The 16,914-nt window shown below is 37.7% G+C and overlaps 1 protein-coding gene across 3 annotated transcripts in view; it reads left to right on the top strand.

Annotated features, from left to right (window-relative positions):
* MRTFB (myocardin related transcription factor B) overlaps window positions 1–16,914 on the top strand; it is a 71,990-nt gene that overhangs the window by 3,481 nt on the left and 51,595 nt on the right. For all 3 annotated transcript variants that reach the window (XM_032126330.1, XM_032126333.1, XM_032126331.1), the window contains exon 3: window positions 15,266–15,439. In XM_032126330.1, the coding sequence (XP_031982221.1) occupies window positions 15,286–15,439 (154 nt within the window). In that variant the 5' untranslated portion in view covers window positions 15,266–15,285. The remainder of the gene's footprint in view (window positions 1–15,265; window positions 15,440–16,914) is intronic.

Below are 16,914 nucleotides of genomic sequence, written 5' to 3' on the forward strand. Positions count from 1 at the left end.
GTTACTGTGATTTTATGCTTTGGCCTTTGATATGAGTGGGTTTTAATCATCTCTTAAGATTATGACTTAAATATTCATATGCTGATTAAACAATATTTTCTCTTTTTAAAGGACTGTCATGCTTACAAGCCTTCACAGATGTTAGACTTTTTCCAAATGGGAATAGTTTTGGTACTAATACTTTGGCCTGAGAGCATTTTGTTTATTTTTATCAGTTTTTCTGCAGTGACTCAGGCTTGTACCAGCACAGCACTTCCTGAGGGCACCCAGACCCCATGTGGTTTGGTTAAATCAATCCAGTTATTAGATGAGGAAACTTCTGTCTCAAAGGGAGTAACCAAGAATGGATGCTGATAGTGCTGTTTCAGGTGGTGTTGGGAAGTCGAGCAGCTTAGTAAAACAAGGAATTTGGGTTATATTGACTAGCGCATTCTCGGTTCTGGAACTGTGTGCTTCTGGTGTTTAGCTGGTCCCTAAATTGTGAAAATTCTGATCCTGCCCCTCCCTCCTTATCTTTTTTATGGGAAAAAGGGGGGTGGAACAGGTTGCCTGATTTTCAGGATAACCAAGACAGAGCACCAAACTTAAAGCCTCTTGATAGTTTCCACTGAGCCCTCCTAGATGAACCAGAACATTGGTTCCAGCTCTACAGAAAAAGCAGACACTGCACACAACTTTCATGGCTAAGAGCTTCTCCAGAGACTGGAAGAACAACACGTACAGAACTGGATATACACAGAAGGGGGTATGTATCTGTAGCATTGATGTATTCCAACAAACCCCAGAACTGTGTTAGGCAAAAAATCCCAACTGGAAACACTTAAAGGTAGGGGAGCTTCCCCTAACCTGAAGGCAAGGTGTATTTTAGGGTTGTGTGCAGGCTCCATGAAGAGCAGGTTTGATTAGACTTGGCAAACCAGTTCACTTTGTGTCCTCCTTTGGTATATCTGCAACCTTTGATTATTACTGTGAATAAATCTGCTGCTTTTTTAGCTGCATGTCCAAAAAAAAAAGATGAACAACTGAGATTAAGACTATTTGCACTTTACAGCCATGAATGTTTCATGTTTGCTTCTTCAAATGAAATTATTCCGTGCTGTGCTGAGGACAGGGAACCAGTATTCCTGGCATTGTTTTTAAACCTCTTTAGCACCTGAAGTTCAAGAGCTAAAATTGCACAGTGTTAGTTACGGAATACAACTTTTTTCAAACTTTCCTTCTGTGAAAGATTGATGTATACCACAAAAATCTCCCATATCCTGAAACTCCAAAGCAAATGCACATTACAGAATTTATTGAAGTGTTCAGGTTACTGTTATTAAATCCAGATGTTCACGTAACAGTTTTGCACTTGTGCAATGAACTGCATGTCTGCGATTGTTGACTCAGTAGAGAGTATTTTAAGATTTCATATTTGGTACTTGGCTTAAGCCATTAATTTTATGTTTGAAAAAGGGCTTTTATCTGGGCATGGTGCCAAAAGCAACAAAGTGAGAGAGAAGTCGTAGTTACACTAATTTTTGATCTTCACACCAACTAATGAAACACAAATGAACAAAACAAAAAATAAAGACAAAAAGGAAACCCACTGTTTTTCTACCCTTCTAATTGGATGACATAATGAGTCCTAGTTACATACCTGAGAAGGACGTGCAGTTGTGTTCTTATTTCCACGTTTTGTGTCTAATGCTAGAAGCCTGCTGGAAGGCTAGGGAACAGTTGCTGGAAACTTGTTTACAGATTCTAGAGACATTTAAATCAGTTTGCTAGTAATTCTTTAAATGTAAAAGAGGTATCTCATAAAAATTCAGCAGAGAAACTCATTAAAATTAGTTCAGATTGTTAGTGTATTCAGTAAAGTTCAGTTAATACCCAAAATGGTTCTTGCATCTCAAGTAGTGGCAAACTTCTCAGTATTTCCTACACAAAAAAGGTAGATGAGACATAGAATTCCAGCTACAGAAATTCTGTCTAATACATTGCTGCAATGCTTAATTTTGTTCCCCATATTTTTAAAATTGAAAATATATAGCTTGGTAAAGTTGCAATCCAGCAAAGCTTTAAGCATGCATTTCTGGCACTAAATGGGTTGCACAAAGTTGAACACAACGCTTAAAGCTTTTCAGGATTTAGAACCACATGGTAGTAAAGCTTTAGGAAAGTAATGTGACCCAGGGAAAGCAGTGTGCATGTGAATGTGTCTGTGGTGGCTGTCTCCTCCTCACAGTGCTACAGGTGCAATTCTGTGTACAGGTACATTGTACCTGTGTACATTGGCAGGGGTTCGGCGTAAGATGGGGGTTAGGGGTTTGGTGTTTGTACTTGGGTGTTGAGAGAGCACCCGATGTCACCGTTAATCTCACGTTGTGTTTTAAAATGCTGCATAAGGTGTGTTACCAGTCTTTTTGTGCATTGTGAATTGGCCATCTTGGCACATTCCTTTGTACATGAGCGACTGGAAGTGGGAATGCAAGGAAGTGTTTTGTACTTCTATAATTTTCCTTGGTGCTCAGGCAGGTGAGGGTCTCAGGATTGGTGTATTCTGAAAATGGAGCTTGCTGAATATACTGAGATGGCTGTACAGAAACTAATGGGATCTCCGTGTTCATTACGGCTGATCTGAATGATACCATTTGTGTGTTATTTTAGGAGTTTTTGAATGGACTAATAAATCTCTCTGAACTACTTTTGAGTGTGTTTTTTCATTACATATCACTTGGTATGCTATTTTTTTAGGATTTTCTCTTTAAAAATAAAATTTTAAACATATTTTTCCATGGACAGTACAACTAAGGTATGAAAAAAGAAATGCCTTAATGTTTTGCTAATGTTTTTCAGTATGTAACTTGTACTCTTAGCACAGCTATACTCTTTATAAATATATTTAGTGTATTTACAAGGTTTTTGTTAAGGACTTGTAACCTGTGTGAATTAGGAATTTATAGAAACAACTGGAAACATCACCATTTTCAACTTAATGTTTTCAACACTAATTTCACTTGGAGTGTCTGTACAGCAGAAGGTTTTTAATACCCAGTTTATGAGGGTAGAGCTCACTTAGAGTGTTTCTAGTAAATACTTAATTCAAGAGAAGTTACCGCTTTATTTTGCAGTCTTTATTATTTCTGAATTTGGGTTAATTATAATAATGCTTCTTTATGTTAATGTCAAATAATACAGCAGCACTCAAATACAAAGTACTGAGCAAATGCTGACAGTTTTTGCAAAATATAAGCCATCTTTATGGTTATGCGAATTGTAAGTCTTCCAGTGTGAATCAAGCCCTAAATAATTCTATGTCTGTAGACAGTTTTAACCAACTTTTTTTGCTTCTATGAATAACAGAGTGTAATTTGTGATTTCTTCTGGAATCAGATCCTCCTTCCTCTGCCAGATGTTCCACCCTTCCTCTGTTCTGCCAGTTAAACCATTTGATGGCTCTTTTGCCAGGTCCTGCATCATAAGCCTAATTTTAAAAACTTGTCCTGCAGAATTGGGAAAAGAGAAAAGTGGAGTCTCTTGGAAAGGGTGAAATGCAGGTGGTGAGAACCTACTCCTGCCCATAGTTCAGCTTTGCTGCCCTGGGAATGCTGTGGGGAGTGTGGAGCCAGCCCAGCCGTCAGACACAGGGGCTGGATAAAACACTGGGACGTGCTTCCCTTTGCTGCAGAGTAAACCACACTCACAGGAGACCCCTAGACACAGACACAGTTCTACATCTACTGCTCCTCAAATACCTGGAGCAGTTGGGGCCTGAAGGTGGTGCAGAGGATAGAATTCCATAGTGTCTCCCATCTGCCTGTGGGTTCTTGCCATCTGTAGTAGACTTTGGAAAGCCTAAGCCAAGCCTTGTGGTGGCTGGCTGAGGAGCATGGTCAAGAAAAGGCTATCGAGGAAGCATTTTTGATGGGTAAAGCTGAGTTGAGGTGATTTAGTGATACATGGAGGATAGAAAAAATTAAAAATTCAGGAATAGAAATCAGGAAAGTGGGTATTGACGTGATCTGGGGAAAAAATAACTATTGTCTGATGCTAGAAAAAAACCCAATGAAAATAAACTAAGAGAAGAAACCACATGGCTACAGTATTTATATCTGACCAGATGATATTTAATGAATATCTTTTTTTCATCAGATAGTCAGTATTTTCCAATGGAGTTTCTAATAAAGCTTTGTAGTATCTTTTTTAAATATTTTGAGTGCTGCTCAAACTTCCAGAACTACAGAAAGTAGATGTGTGACAGCTGCTAAATGCAGAAATTTGTAATCTACTGTAAAGAATTTTATGTTACCATCTCTTTCTTACATATTTTTAAACAAGCAGCTTTGCATGGAATGAAACATTGGAACACAATAGTTTAACAGATAAGTCTTCTTTGAAACCGGCCTCAGGCAACATAAACTCTCCTGACCCAGAGTTTCTGCCCTATTAGTCTTTAGCTAATTTCAGTAGGGAAAATGGAATTCAAGTTCATTTTAGCTTTGGAGATAGTGAGAATTTGGTTCTTAAAGCACTGAGGGCATGGACTATGGATTATAGCATTAAACTGTTTAGAACATCAGAATTTTCAGGCACCATACTAATAACATACTTTTTATGATTATTTTAGAATATGGGTGTTGATCTGGAGATTAAGCTATATCACTCATAATCTTGAATCTGTATTTATAAAGAAGCAATAAGTGATATTCCTTTACCCTGTTCACAGAGAGGATTGTCCTTATTAGAAGGAATGTGTTTGATTTGAAAAGTAAAAATTTGGCTTTTTTTTAGTGAAGAGTGTAATTTTGTCTTTAACAAATTTATTTATTTTTCTGTTAGTGATAATTCAATGTCTGTGGTATCTCTTCATGCTTAATTACCAGTGTTTAGGAATCTCAGGGCGGGGATTTTGTGGTTTGTTGTGGGATTTTTCTTCCTGGAAGTCTGCTTAACTGCATGGAATGTAGCATTCTTTCAGTATGCATCCTTGTTGCTTCTGTTAAACCCACTTTAATTCTTGGGAAGATGCTGTAAAGTGTAAATCTATTACAAGTGATATCATTGTATTCACACTGTGACCTTTTGTCACTGCTGTATAAAAACTGTGGCCACTTAACACGATGTGGAATCTGAGCAGGTGATCAGTGCAGTGTGACACTGTTCTGCTTGCCAGTAAGGTGGAAAAACTTCTTTATCCCTGCTGTATCAGCAGGTCTAACTTGGAGAAAGCTGAAACTGGGGAGGAAGGGGATCATCCTCCTGGAGCCATGAATCTAAATGATAGCTCGTACAAGAGATGAAAAAACTGCTCTTTCCCTTCAAAGTCCTTTTTAGAATTTGTAATAGAAAGTAATGCTTTTAAGCCAAGAAAATAAACATATTTGCCCTGTTCCAGAGGCAGCTTTGGCTGTAAGGGTGGGCCTCATTGTGACTCCAGAACAATGAAAAATACAGGAGAGAATAATTTATACATATTGAGTAGAAGAGCTGGCAATAGCACGAAGTGGTATTGTGGGATTGCCAAAATGTTGTGTCTCTGCCTCTGTTTAGTTGAGGAAGATGAGCATTCATACCCACCCAGCAGGTATGGGAGGAACATGTGTCTTTAATGTGTGTAGCTAATTGTGAGATACCTTTGGGAACTCCAGGAGTGCCTTCAGAATCTAAGGTTGTAGCTCACCAAAAATGGTTTTGTCTAAGCAGGACAGCAGTACTATAAAAAAATAATCTTAATACTTTCACCACCACCTTTAATTAGCCCTTAATTGTGCTTTTGTTGCTGTTCAAAATTTGTCACTGCATGTCGGCTAAATTGCTGAAGAGATTGTCCCATGAACTTGTAAACCAGACACATCAATTGTGTGCTACCAGGCCTCTGTTTTCTTTCTAGTTAAAGGAAATAGAATAGAGGAGAAGATTAAATATTTCTAATAACTTTAAAGTAAAACCAGTAATTTGAGACAGTTAAATACATGTGGTAAGGCTCTGCCATGATTTTACATGGTGGTTACATGATCAGAAGTAAGAAACTGGAAAGAATATTGTAGATGAACTCTTAGCACTTGGTGCAAATCAGGTAAAGAATGCACAGTAAATAGCTACTGCTTAAGATGTACTGCAAGTTGATTTTTATCTTTTTTTTAATTAAACATTAATCTGTCACCTTCTCAGTTTTTCTTTTGTCCATTAGCAGGTTAAATACGAAAAGTTTTATTTTCAGAAGTTGGGAGCAACAAGTTACTGGTTTCCATGGGAGCTAATTCAAGTTATTGTTTGCATTGTTAATACCTTACAGTAGCTGTGCTGGTCCAAGTCAATATGCAGCAAAAGGTTTGTGAAAGAGAGGTTTTCTTAGTTGTCCTAAGGTTGTGAGTAGGTACTGCTTAATTGAGGACCTTCTGCACATGTCACTGAATTTCAGCTCAGACATAATCATTCTGATTTTTGCAAGATCCTCTAAACTGTCATTGCTTGCAATCTCTAATTATGTTTACATTATTTTGAAATGTCTAATTAGCACTTAGTTTATTGCTGAATGTGAATAGTATGTTAAATTCTGTCCAATAGGAGTTGATTGTATTTTTTAAGAGAATACCAAATATTACATTAATAAAATTTTGCTAATCTCTGTAACAGTGTGTAGATATAAAAAGAAGCAAAGTATAGATTTTTCAAGAAATTTCATCTAATAGAAATGATTGTGCAATGTTCAGTCACACTTACGATGGGAGGTAGAAAACAGCACGTTCAATGGGAAGCAGTCCTGTAGTTCCTTCCTCTTTGACTTGAATCCTTGTGCTTTCCTTGCTTTGTTCAGTTCAAGGGCTTGGTTTACAGGCAGTAAAATAAACATAATAGCACCTGCAGCTTAGTCATAAATGGGAACATCTCACAGTATCCAAGCAAACAAATGAAATCATGGAGTCATCTAACCTTTCCTGAAATGCCTTAAGAGCTCTACCATCATTCATTGTTAAGATAGATCACTATTTTGGCTATCAAAGGTATCTGAACACACAGAGGAATTGTGAAAGATTATGATTCAATTCATTGATAAAAGTTACTAATTATTGACTGAGCTATCCATGTGCATTTATAATACCAAAGCAAACACTCGGGTTTTGATTTTTTCATGTGTTGGCAACTTCAATTACACAAATAGATTCTTCTGGCTACACCTTATGTTTGCTGGCCACAGAAAATCATGGAGCACATAGGATCTTACTATTTCCTTCCACAAAGTTCTGTCATAGACCAGAAGAACTGAACTTGCTTTTGGGCAGGTTAATCTGAGTTGATCTCACAATTATTCAAACACTACTGCAAAGCACTTTGTATTAAAACTGAAATTAAGAACTTCGGATTTTTTGCTAATTGGAGCTCAAATAAGTTGCTTCTGAAATCATATGTCACTATGTTTCATTGTAAAAAATGAATCTAATTTAAATATGTAGACATTTATGAGGGTTAGAAACTAGAAGCATCATGTTTGCACACCACACTAATGCAGATAGCTTGTTGTTGTTGTTGTTGGGTTGGTTTCTTTTTTACACCTAAATTTAGCAAGGCAAAGAAACACTGATCTAGTGTTGCTTTGTAAACTGAGTCTAAATGTACTTCTTGCCAGTATTAATATCAGCTTTTTAAATTAGAGTATTAAAGCAAATGTAGAATATTGACAATCAACATCATCTTCACAGACTGAAAAATAGGAATGTCATGTTTAGATTTTTCTGAGCATTTGCACACAACATATTTCCATATATAGTGTGTGTAACATCTAAACAAGATACTACTTCATGTTTTGCCTATCTAGTTTTAAGTATTTTTATGAAGCTCTTTATTTTAATAGAACTAGTGAGGATATGTGCTATGACAGCTTTGTATTTATTTAATCACGTTGATACAGCTGAACCAATTAATGTTGCCTTCATAGGAGCATTGTTTATTACGAATATCCACAGAAAAGATGAGATTAAATCAAATTATGTCTGCTCATAAGGTGATTAAAAGTAAAAAGTAGTTGAGGACTGTGTCTGAAGTCCTTCACTTACAAGTCATGGGACAACGTGTTTTACACTTCCAAGTATTGTGTCAGAATTCTGATTGCTGCTGAGTGCTCAGACAGCAGCTCTTAGAAAAGATGGACTCAGCTGTAGATGAAATAATTCATCGTCCTCTCACGATTCAGAGTTTTCAGCACAAATCTGTATGAACTCTGCTACAAACACAGAAAGTTAGCACAACTTAGCTTCTGCTTAGTAAGTATTGTATTATTGGTAAAAGTATTATTGGTAAAAGGTAAATTAAAAGGTGTCCTGAGTTATCTGGATGGGTTAATGGATGTTTGCTTCCATGCTTGGTCTTAAACAGCTCCCTAGGTGAGCATCTCTCTCTCACAGGGTGAAATAGCAGAGTAGTTCAGACTTCTCCTTGAAGATGGAGATTGTTGACTGTGTATTACCTTTAAGAGGCAGCTAATTTTAGACTTTACTTTTTGTTTGGTTCCTCAGACTGATTTATTGATTTTTGTGCACACTGCAGAGTTTCACAACTGTTTCTTAAAGGAAGATTTAACAATTTAAACATCACTTTCATCTGAAGGTATGAGTTTTGTTTCAGTCATTAATATTGTGCATATTGAACCTTTGCTTGCTTTACTTAAAATATTTGTAAGAAGTTTAGCATTTTGAATAAATTCTCTTATTATCATTTTAAAGGCCTTGAAATGTGAATACAGAAGATAGTTGTAATATTTACAACTACTTAAAACATTTGTATGAGACCTTAAGGTATTTAAACGCTAAACTTCTCAACATTGCTATGAGGTAGATTCTTTCCAATGAAGGTTTATGTGTAGCCCAGAAGACTTCACCAACTCTTGTTTGAACAGGTTAGTTTGAGAAGGCAGTAATGTGAGAAAAGAATAGATAAATCATCTCTATGGCCCTACACAGCGACAGGGTAGGCTTTAGTTTCCCCACACTTTAATGGAGCTGTGGGAGGCTGCCTTTATTCCTCACAGCCCCACACTGTCGGGTAATTCATTTGCACTTAGCAGGGCACAGCTCCCGTTACCAATTACTGTGATCTTTTTTTTTTCCTGCCTGGAGGCAGCACTGGAGGGACTGTATCATCAGGGATTCTCCTGACTCATCCCCAGCCTCTGTCCAGATACAAGTAATTTACTATACATTACCTAGTGTACAATGTCCATTTGTCAGTAGCTTATTTATTTTTAATTTTTTGATCAGTCCAAAGATATAAAGATTTCCTTTGAAGAACTAGTAAAGAGAATATCAATGTAGCATTGTCATCAAAATATGCAGAAGTGTTAAATGAGTTTCTGGAGGTCTTTTGGTGTGTATTCAGTGGTTTTAATTTAGCTAGAGCAGACAGTTACAAAAATTTAATCTCAGTTATTTAATAGAAGTGGACATTTTTCTGCAGTATTGACCAGCCCAGTCCAGGAGGATTCTGTGCTCCTGGAAGAAACATGTTATTCCAGGTACTGGTATGGTGAGAAGCGTGACAGGACCTCAGTTTTGTCAAATACTTCTGCTCACTGTTTTTTAAAGAAATGAATAGTAATAGTGAGTTTTTAATAATGCATAATCCAAGATGATTACTCATGGTTAGTCAGCTGCTGCTATTTCTCATCTTTTTCTGCTTTTGTATAATTACCTTCATAAAAATAGCTGTATGATTTAAATCCTTGTTGCCCTGTATTTGACCACAAAACTTAATTAATTAAGTTTATCGACACTGTAGGATTGCAGTTTCTCTTTCAATATAATAATTCAATGTCAATTTTCATGTCAAAGTTCACCTGCTGCACTAAGATGGTGTCTGCACGATGGGTGTCAGGACAGCAGAGGTGAAGCTGTGCCCGTCCGATCGGGCTCGTGCCAGCGCAGCCTTCACGGCGTTCCTGAGCTCCGGGCAGCCGCTGTGGCTGGGCTGAGGAGCGGTACCCTCTTTGTAGCACAGCCTCCCTTTGGTGTTGCTCCAGGAACAGATGGAGATAGAGACTGCAGCCAAGACCATGATTTGTTTCTTTATTTTCACTTTACCCCTTGCTGATAAGGCAGCATGCCAAGAGGAGCCATCCTTTAAAACTCTGCATCTCTCCCTCTCCTTGGAGTGGGTGTTTCATCCCCAGGCTTGTCTCCGGGAAGTGACTCCCGTAGCTTCCAGTTCCCAGATTGTTCAGTGAGCTGAATGTTCCCGACTCCTTTGTTTATGTTCAAGTCCGATGTGTGTTGATCCTTGGAAGAAAGGAGATACTGAGCATTCCAAGGGTCTGGACTGGGACTGGACTAATTTGCAGCCTAGGAAGGAGGTTTGCTGTAGGCTTGTGTAGGCACTGGTAGGGGTCTGCTGCATTCTGAAAGCACAGTCCTTGTCCTTCTTCATGAGAGGTGATGGGAATTGCCAAGTCAGACTGTGACTTCTCACATTCTCTCAGGTACAAATCATTAATGCCCAGTGCTCAAATGGAAGGAATATTTGAAACTATAACAGCCCCCAATGTGCTTATTGGCCTCAGTGTCAGAAATCACTCTTCTCACTGCACAGATCTCCAAGTCTTTCCAGGCACTGAGAGGGAGACTAGAGAGCTTAATGCAATGGCCTTCCTTGGCAGCTGTTAGTTAACCTGCTGGATCTTACACTTCTTAAGGGTCTTTTTTAGTGTTTTCTGATACACTGAAGAAAAAAGTAAAAAAAACAAAAACAAACCCAACATTTTACAGTTCTAGTATCCTCCCCACTGAAGATTCTGGTGTATTACAAACTGCTGGTTTTAAATTTTACTGAGTTTTATAAATGGAGAAACCGAATGCTCATGTCCATTCCATGATTCTGTAAATCCTGGAACTGGTATTGCTAATATCTTGTGACTATTAATTCAATTCAATATTGCAATGTATATAGTGACCCAGGTTCCTTGCAGGTGTGAGTGGTTGAGCAGTGTTAATGTCAGCCAGTTGACTTGGCCAAAGCTTGAATGTACTATGATTCTTGAACTGTTATTTTCCAGCAGATTGCTAAAATAAAAGCTGATTTACTACCAAAGTGTCATCCAGATTTCACAGTTTGTGCCAAATAAAATACCAGTTCTGGTGTCTCAAGTAGCAGGGAAATATGTATTTCCCTCCTTATATGATTTTTCCAAGGAAATACATTTTGTCTTTTGAAGATAAAATGTTTAAAAATAAAAAGAGCATTTGTCTTCAGCAGTTAAGAAGATAGCAACCACCTACAATCTGTGAGAACACTTACATAAGGATCATACATTGTACAGGAGTTCTGGTTTGCCAGTACTGGAACACTGTTCCTGTGTACTTGTCGGGGAAATGCGAACCGAAGCCTTCCTAGCAGTGCTGGTGCAGATTGTATTTTGATAATGTATTCTAAAGACTAAGTAGGAAAATACCTTTTTTCTAGTTTTCACTTTACTACTCTTAAACATTTTGCTGAATTCTATGTTAAAATGAAAAACCAAAAAACAACCACCTGAAATAATTTTGGACTATTAGAACAATTGAGTAAATGTATTTTTAGTTGCCAGAAATAAATTGGTATTATGCTTTCCTACAGTTCATAAGGAGAAATGGTTTTCATACCTAGCAGAGTGATGGCTCACACAACTTTAGGTTTCTTAATTTCAAGGAAGGGAGCCGAAACCCCTGAAGTGACAACTGATTTCTGTAAGATCAGCCTGGTATAAAAGGTGCTTTCTTGGATTATGCAAAGTAGGATACTGAAACTTGTATTAGTATGGGGTTTTTTAAATTCTGTTTTTCCTGTACATGTTTTTTTACTGTTGAGTTTCAGTTATGTTATTAATATACTTTGTGTATAGGTCTGCTTCAAGTCAGGGGTTACACAGATAATGGTTACCATCTGTAAATGCAGATGGCAAACATGAAATAATTCTTCAAGATTGAGGAGGCTTCAAAGAAATGAGAAAGAGGAGGCAAATTGTTATCTAATATAAAATATGAGAGTATCATGTGCTTTACATTCTAAATCAGAGGTTTCTCAGTTTTGCATATGGTTGCTGGAGAAAGTGTTTATTGTACAGGGTTTGATTTTAAACAAGGTGAACTAATGTTTTCTACTACTCGTTTTTGTGTTTGAATTGTTAATGTACAAACAACTAGTTATATTAGAAACATGAGAATGAAATGGCTTTTGAAGTCTGAAAATAGATGGGAGACATTCTGCATATCTTTAGTTGAGTTTCATGTGAAGTAAATGCTGCTGGCTGTAGCCTGTTGTATTCATCTGGAGCAGTTAAAATGAGTGTGCTAGAAAATGGTAATGGTTTATTATCTCATACATGCAGCAGTGTAAAAAGATGTTTACAAAGAAATGTCTTTTTTCCTCATTTATTTCTTTTTTGTTTATTTGTTTGGAAAGGTATTTATGGAAGTAATTTTTAAGTTTCCAGATTAGTTTGTCAATTGATAAGGAAAACCTTATGCCAAAAACAAACTAGTAATTTCATGGATGCCAACTTTAGGAGTTGTCTTCAGAAAGCTGAACAGCTGAATTCTTTAGATTCTAATAGAACAAGAGCTAAGAATCACATTAATTATTTATATATTTCTATTGCAAGTTTTCAGTTTGTCATCTTTATAATATTTTTTAGAAGTTCTGTTCATTGATTCAGTAAGGAGCTGTAAGGATCCTAGTGTATCTAAGCTAGATGTTGATGATGTAGGTCACTGACTTTTTTCCCCTGTACAAAAAACCCCTATAAATGTTGGGTGGGGATGTGTGTTTTCCTTTTTGGGGAGGGTTAAGAGAATTTGTTGTTCTTAGCTCAGAAATATTTCTGCAGTCTGATACAGCAGCACTTCATAAGTAATAATTAAAAGAAATGAGAGCAAAATGTGATTTGAGATAGGAGTAAAAAATTTGAGGAATTTAGACTTTCTGGGAATTCTAGAGTGTCTTTTGTTCAAACATTATGTAGCAACATAGCAATAGGGTTGTTCTAGTGTTAAAGGATCATTTGAGGAAATACCTAGGTTTTTAGCAGCCTTTAGGAGAAGGGAAATGCAATGCCTGTTACTTTACTGTGAATTGGAAAGTTTAAAGTTAGGGTTAGAGTTCTGCACTGGAGAACTGTGGATTTAGAGGTTTCCTAATGACGAAATTCATGTACTGTATGAAACCACAGTGAACTGAGAGTCATTATCAGCAGGAAGAATTGTGTGAAAGGGGTGGGCAAAGCATTCATAGTGAGGTTACCCAGAGATGGTGAAATCACCTGCTTTGGAGATTTTCAGACAAGACAAATTCCTGAGATCTGGTAATCCCATGGGACGGGGGGATGGACAAGATGACCTCCAGAAGGTCCCTTCCAACCTATTTTATAATTGCTCAAACCATAGATGAAGCACATTTTGTGTGGGAAGTCAAACTACTTTTGAGTTGTGCTGCTGTGCTGCAGTCAACATAATTTAATTATTGCATGCTGTGTTCTCAGTTGGATCTGGACAATAAACCCACATTTCTGTACATTCCTGAAACAAAAATTAAGAGATGGACACGTTACCAATTCCGCAGTGCATTGTAGAAGTGATGAAAGTCAAGCTGGTTTCGTTCAAAGCATGATGTTTAGTTATCTATCATGGGGAAAAGAATTAGTCAAAGCTGACCTGCAGAACAACACATGCTAAACCTTTAGTACAAGAAGGTGTTTCTATTAATTTCATCTGGGTTTGAAAGCATGAATACAGCTCATGTGGCTTAATCTCTTTGAAAAGTCTCTCCAAGACAATTCATATCTAGTAAATTGTGGATAAAATGCTGTGAATATGAGCAGATAAGCAGCTACATTTTCACTTAAATTCTGCTCTGAAGAGACCTGCTTGGTTAATAATGTACTTAATTTGTATGGGTGAGTGGGAGTTTGAGGAGAGTGTAATGTCAGGAAATCGAGTGAGAGCTGAGTAAATTATGCTTCTAAAAGCTAAGAACAAAGAAAAAAATCTTGCATAACGGTAAGTTAATGTGTCTTCATTTAATGTGAAAGCACCAGTTTGTAACTAGGGAAAATAATGAAAAATATGCACTTAGCCATGATAATTGTTCTATTTAGGTGTATATCAAGCAGTACTTGCTTGTATTTCTTATTTTTCAATTCACACTTTCAGAACATGATTCTCTACCCTTTTGTAGTGTAGGCCATTCTTTGGTGGTCATGATAATTTTTTGTCATCTTGGATTTTTAAATATCATGTTAACATTTGAAGTATTTTGGGATTAATCATTGAAATATATATTGCATTTTAAAAACCTTTGAATACACACACCAGCACATGTGGTGTTTATATTCAGAATATTTGAAGTTTGAAATTTAAGGTTGACTATGGCAAGCAGTTGTGTTTCTTAGGAATTATTTTTTTTTTAATCTCACAATAATAAGGCATTTCTTCGTTTTTATGGATCTTTTGGAATTGTTAATATTTCATATCATTCAAGTTTCTGAGAATCCAGGGACAGGACTTCATTGAAGTCCATATTGATTTATTGGAATTTTAATGACTTGATAGTTCTCTAAGTTATAAAAAGGCAGTACCAGTAATTCATATTTCTGTCTCTCCTTATTGTAGATTAAGTACCACACTAATGACAGAAAGGAAGGAAATAATGAATTGGGACTTTTATTTAACTCTGTAAAGTATTTTAACAATAAGTAACTAGTGCGCAGTAAAATTAATTTTAAAATATTCATGGCCAAATGTCTTCCTTGCTGGTGAGACTGAGGATTAACTAGTTCTCATACAGTCCTTTGGTGAAGTCCTGTGTTAATACTAACGTTGATTTGAGATCTGAAGGAGAGTTGTGCAGAGCTTCAAAATACTAAAAGCCATTTGTATGTTAGTACAATATATTTATTCAGCATTCTCTAATAGAAGCTACTGAAAACAGGGGATGTTGTGCTGATACGCGGGTGAGGGCACAGGGTGGGGCACGGGAGCTTCTGAACATCCATCGTGAGGGTTAATACTGGCTGATTTTTGTCAGTGAGCAGAGAAACTGTCCTGCTTCTCTGTTAAATTGCCTCTACATCCATTCCCTGACTGTATTTTTTCCAACCCGTAGTATTTGTGGGAAATCAGTAGGTAATGCCTGTGTAATTCTGAAGTTGAGTTCTGCGTGCGAAGGAACTGACCATACCCCAAATGTGTAGGCAAAGCAGTGTCTGAAGCGTTTCTCGGTGTTGCTGGAGCAGAGTGTGACCAGAGCCGCCTTGTTTCCGCAGAGCGCCGAGGCGTGCCCGGGATGGAGCCCGCGGGGCCGGCGGACGGCGAGGACGAGCCCGGGCCCCCGGCGCGGCTGGCGCCCAGCCCGCACAGCGAGGCCGTGGCGCACGAGCTGCGGGGGCTGTCGCTGCAGCCCAGCCCCTGCCTGCCGCCCCTCACCGAGCGCAAGAATGGTGAGTGCCCGGCCTGCGCGGGGTCACGGGGATGGGCCGCGCCGGAACCGCGAGGGACTCTCCTCGCCTGCTCTTGCCACGTCCAGGTGTGCCAGGGGTTGGGAAGGCTGTCCCGGGAGCTTCACGCGCCAGGAGAGCTCTTGGAGAACCAGCGGGCACACTCTGGGGCCTACAATGGAGTTGTGTAGATTTTTAAGTAGTTTTAAAACTACAGCTGGTGTATACTACAAGTATTTATGAAATGTTTTTGAGAGTTGTATTATTATCAGAAAAAAAGAGATAATTTTCAAGAACAGGGGTTTTTTTCTGCAAAATAATACATAATTAATGTTTCACATTCTATCCCAGAAAATTTAATTCAATATTAGTACACTTCTGGAAAAATTGTTTTTTCTTAATTTCCTGTAAAACTGAAATGGATGTGGTGTCATTGATCTGTGTCATGTCAAACCTCCAGAGCAGCCAAACTATTGCTTAGCTATAAGTTCAGATTTAGTAATTTTGGTTAATTTGGTTAGAAACACTTTTTTTTGTAGAAATGATGAAAGTCAGAAGAAGATTTGTAAAAGTGAATGTTGAACTTGATGGGTTCAAATTAAAAGTAGTTTTAATATTTGGTCTTTGTTGTTACTTTTTACCAAACACTGGATATTTGCAAGAGTATTTTAGCATGTGACTACATTATAAAGTGAATAAGCATAAGAGATTGCAGTTCACAGAAATACGGTGGCACTTAAAAAAATTCTGAAGTGTTTCAGGGTATTTTTGGTTGGATATTTTTATGCAGGAAGCATTATGCTTACTGTGAGCTTTGGTAGTGATCCTTTAAATCTTTGTTTACTTGAATTAGTCTTTTGGCAGTAGTCCAGTAGAAGGCTGAACTGTTCTAGTGTTGTTCTGCAGTGTTGTTAAGCTGACTTGCACAAGTTAGTACAGAAACCGTGTTTCCAGCTTTTCCAATGTCACTGCAAGGGTAGGAGGCTTCTGCTCTGGATTGGTTTTGTTTACCATGGAGGTAATCACAGCATGCCTGGTGAGCCAGCAGTCACTGGAGCTGTTATTACCTTCTCCTTTTTCACATTTTCCTTCTCTCCCCTGCCCTCTGCCCCAGAGATCCCAGTCACAGAGCAAAGCAGGTGTAAGAGTTTGGGTGGGCACAGTTCAGTGGGTTTGCTGCAAATTCTCATGGTTAGTTTAAGCTGCAGTGGAATTATTGTCCCTTGAGTTTACAAAGGAACATTTATATGCTGTGCCAACTCTGTTGAAGAGGTTTTAACTTCCAGCAGAAGATCAATAATAAAACAGTTGGAATGCATTAGGAGCTTAAGCTTTTCCAGTCACTTACTACATGCAGGTATTTACTCCCTGAATAAAGACAAATGGATAATTTTGAGAGGTGGATGTTGTATATTGGTCTCCTGGACTGTCACAATTTTAAGGTTCTCCTATTTCATTTGAGCTGTTTTCAAGTTCAT

Source organism: Corvus moneduloides, chromosome 16 (assembly GCF_009650955.1).
Source record: "Corvus moneduloides isolate bCorMon1 chromosome 16, bCorMon1.pri, whole genome shotgun sequence".
Lineage (NCBI taxonomy): Eukaryota > Metazoa > Chordata > Aves > Passeriformes > Corvidae > Corvus > Corvus moneduloides.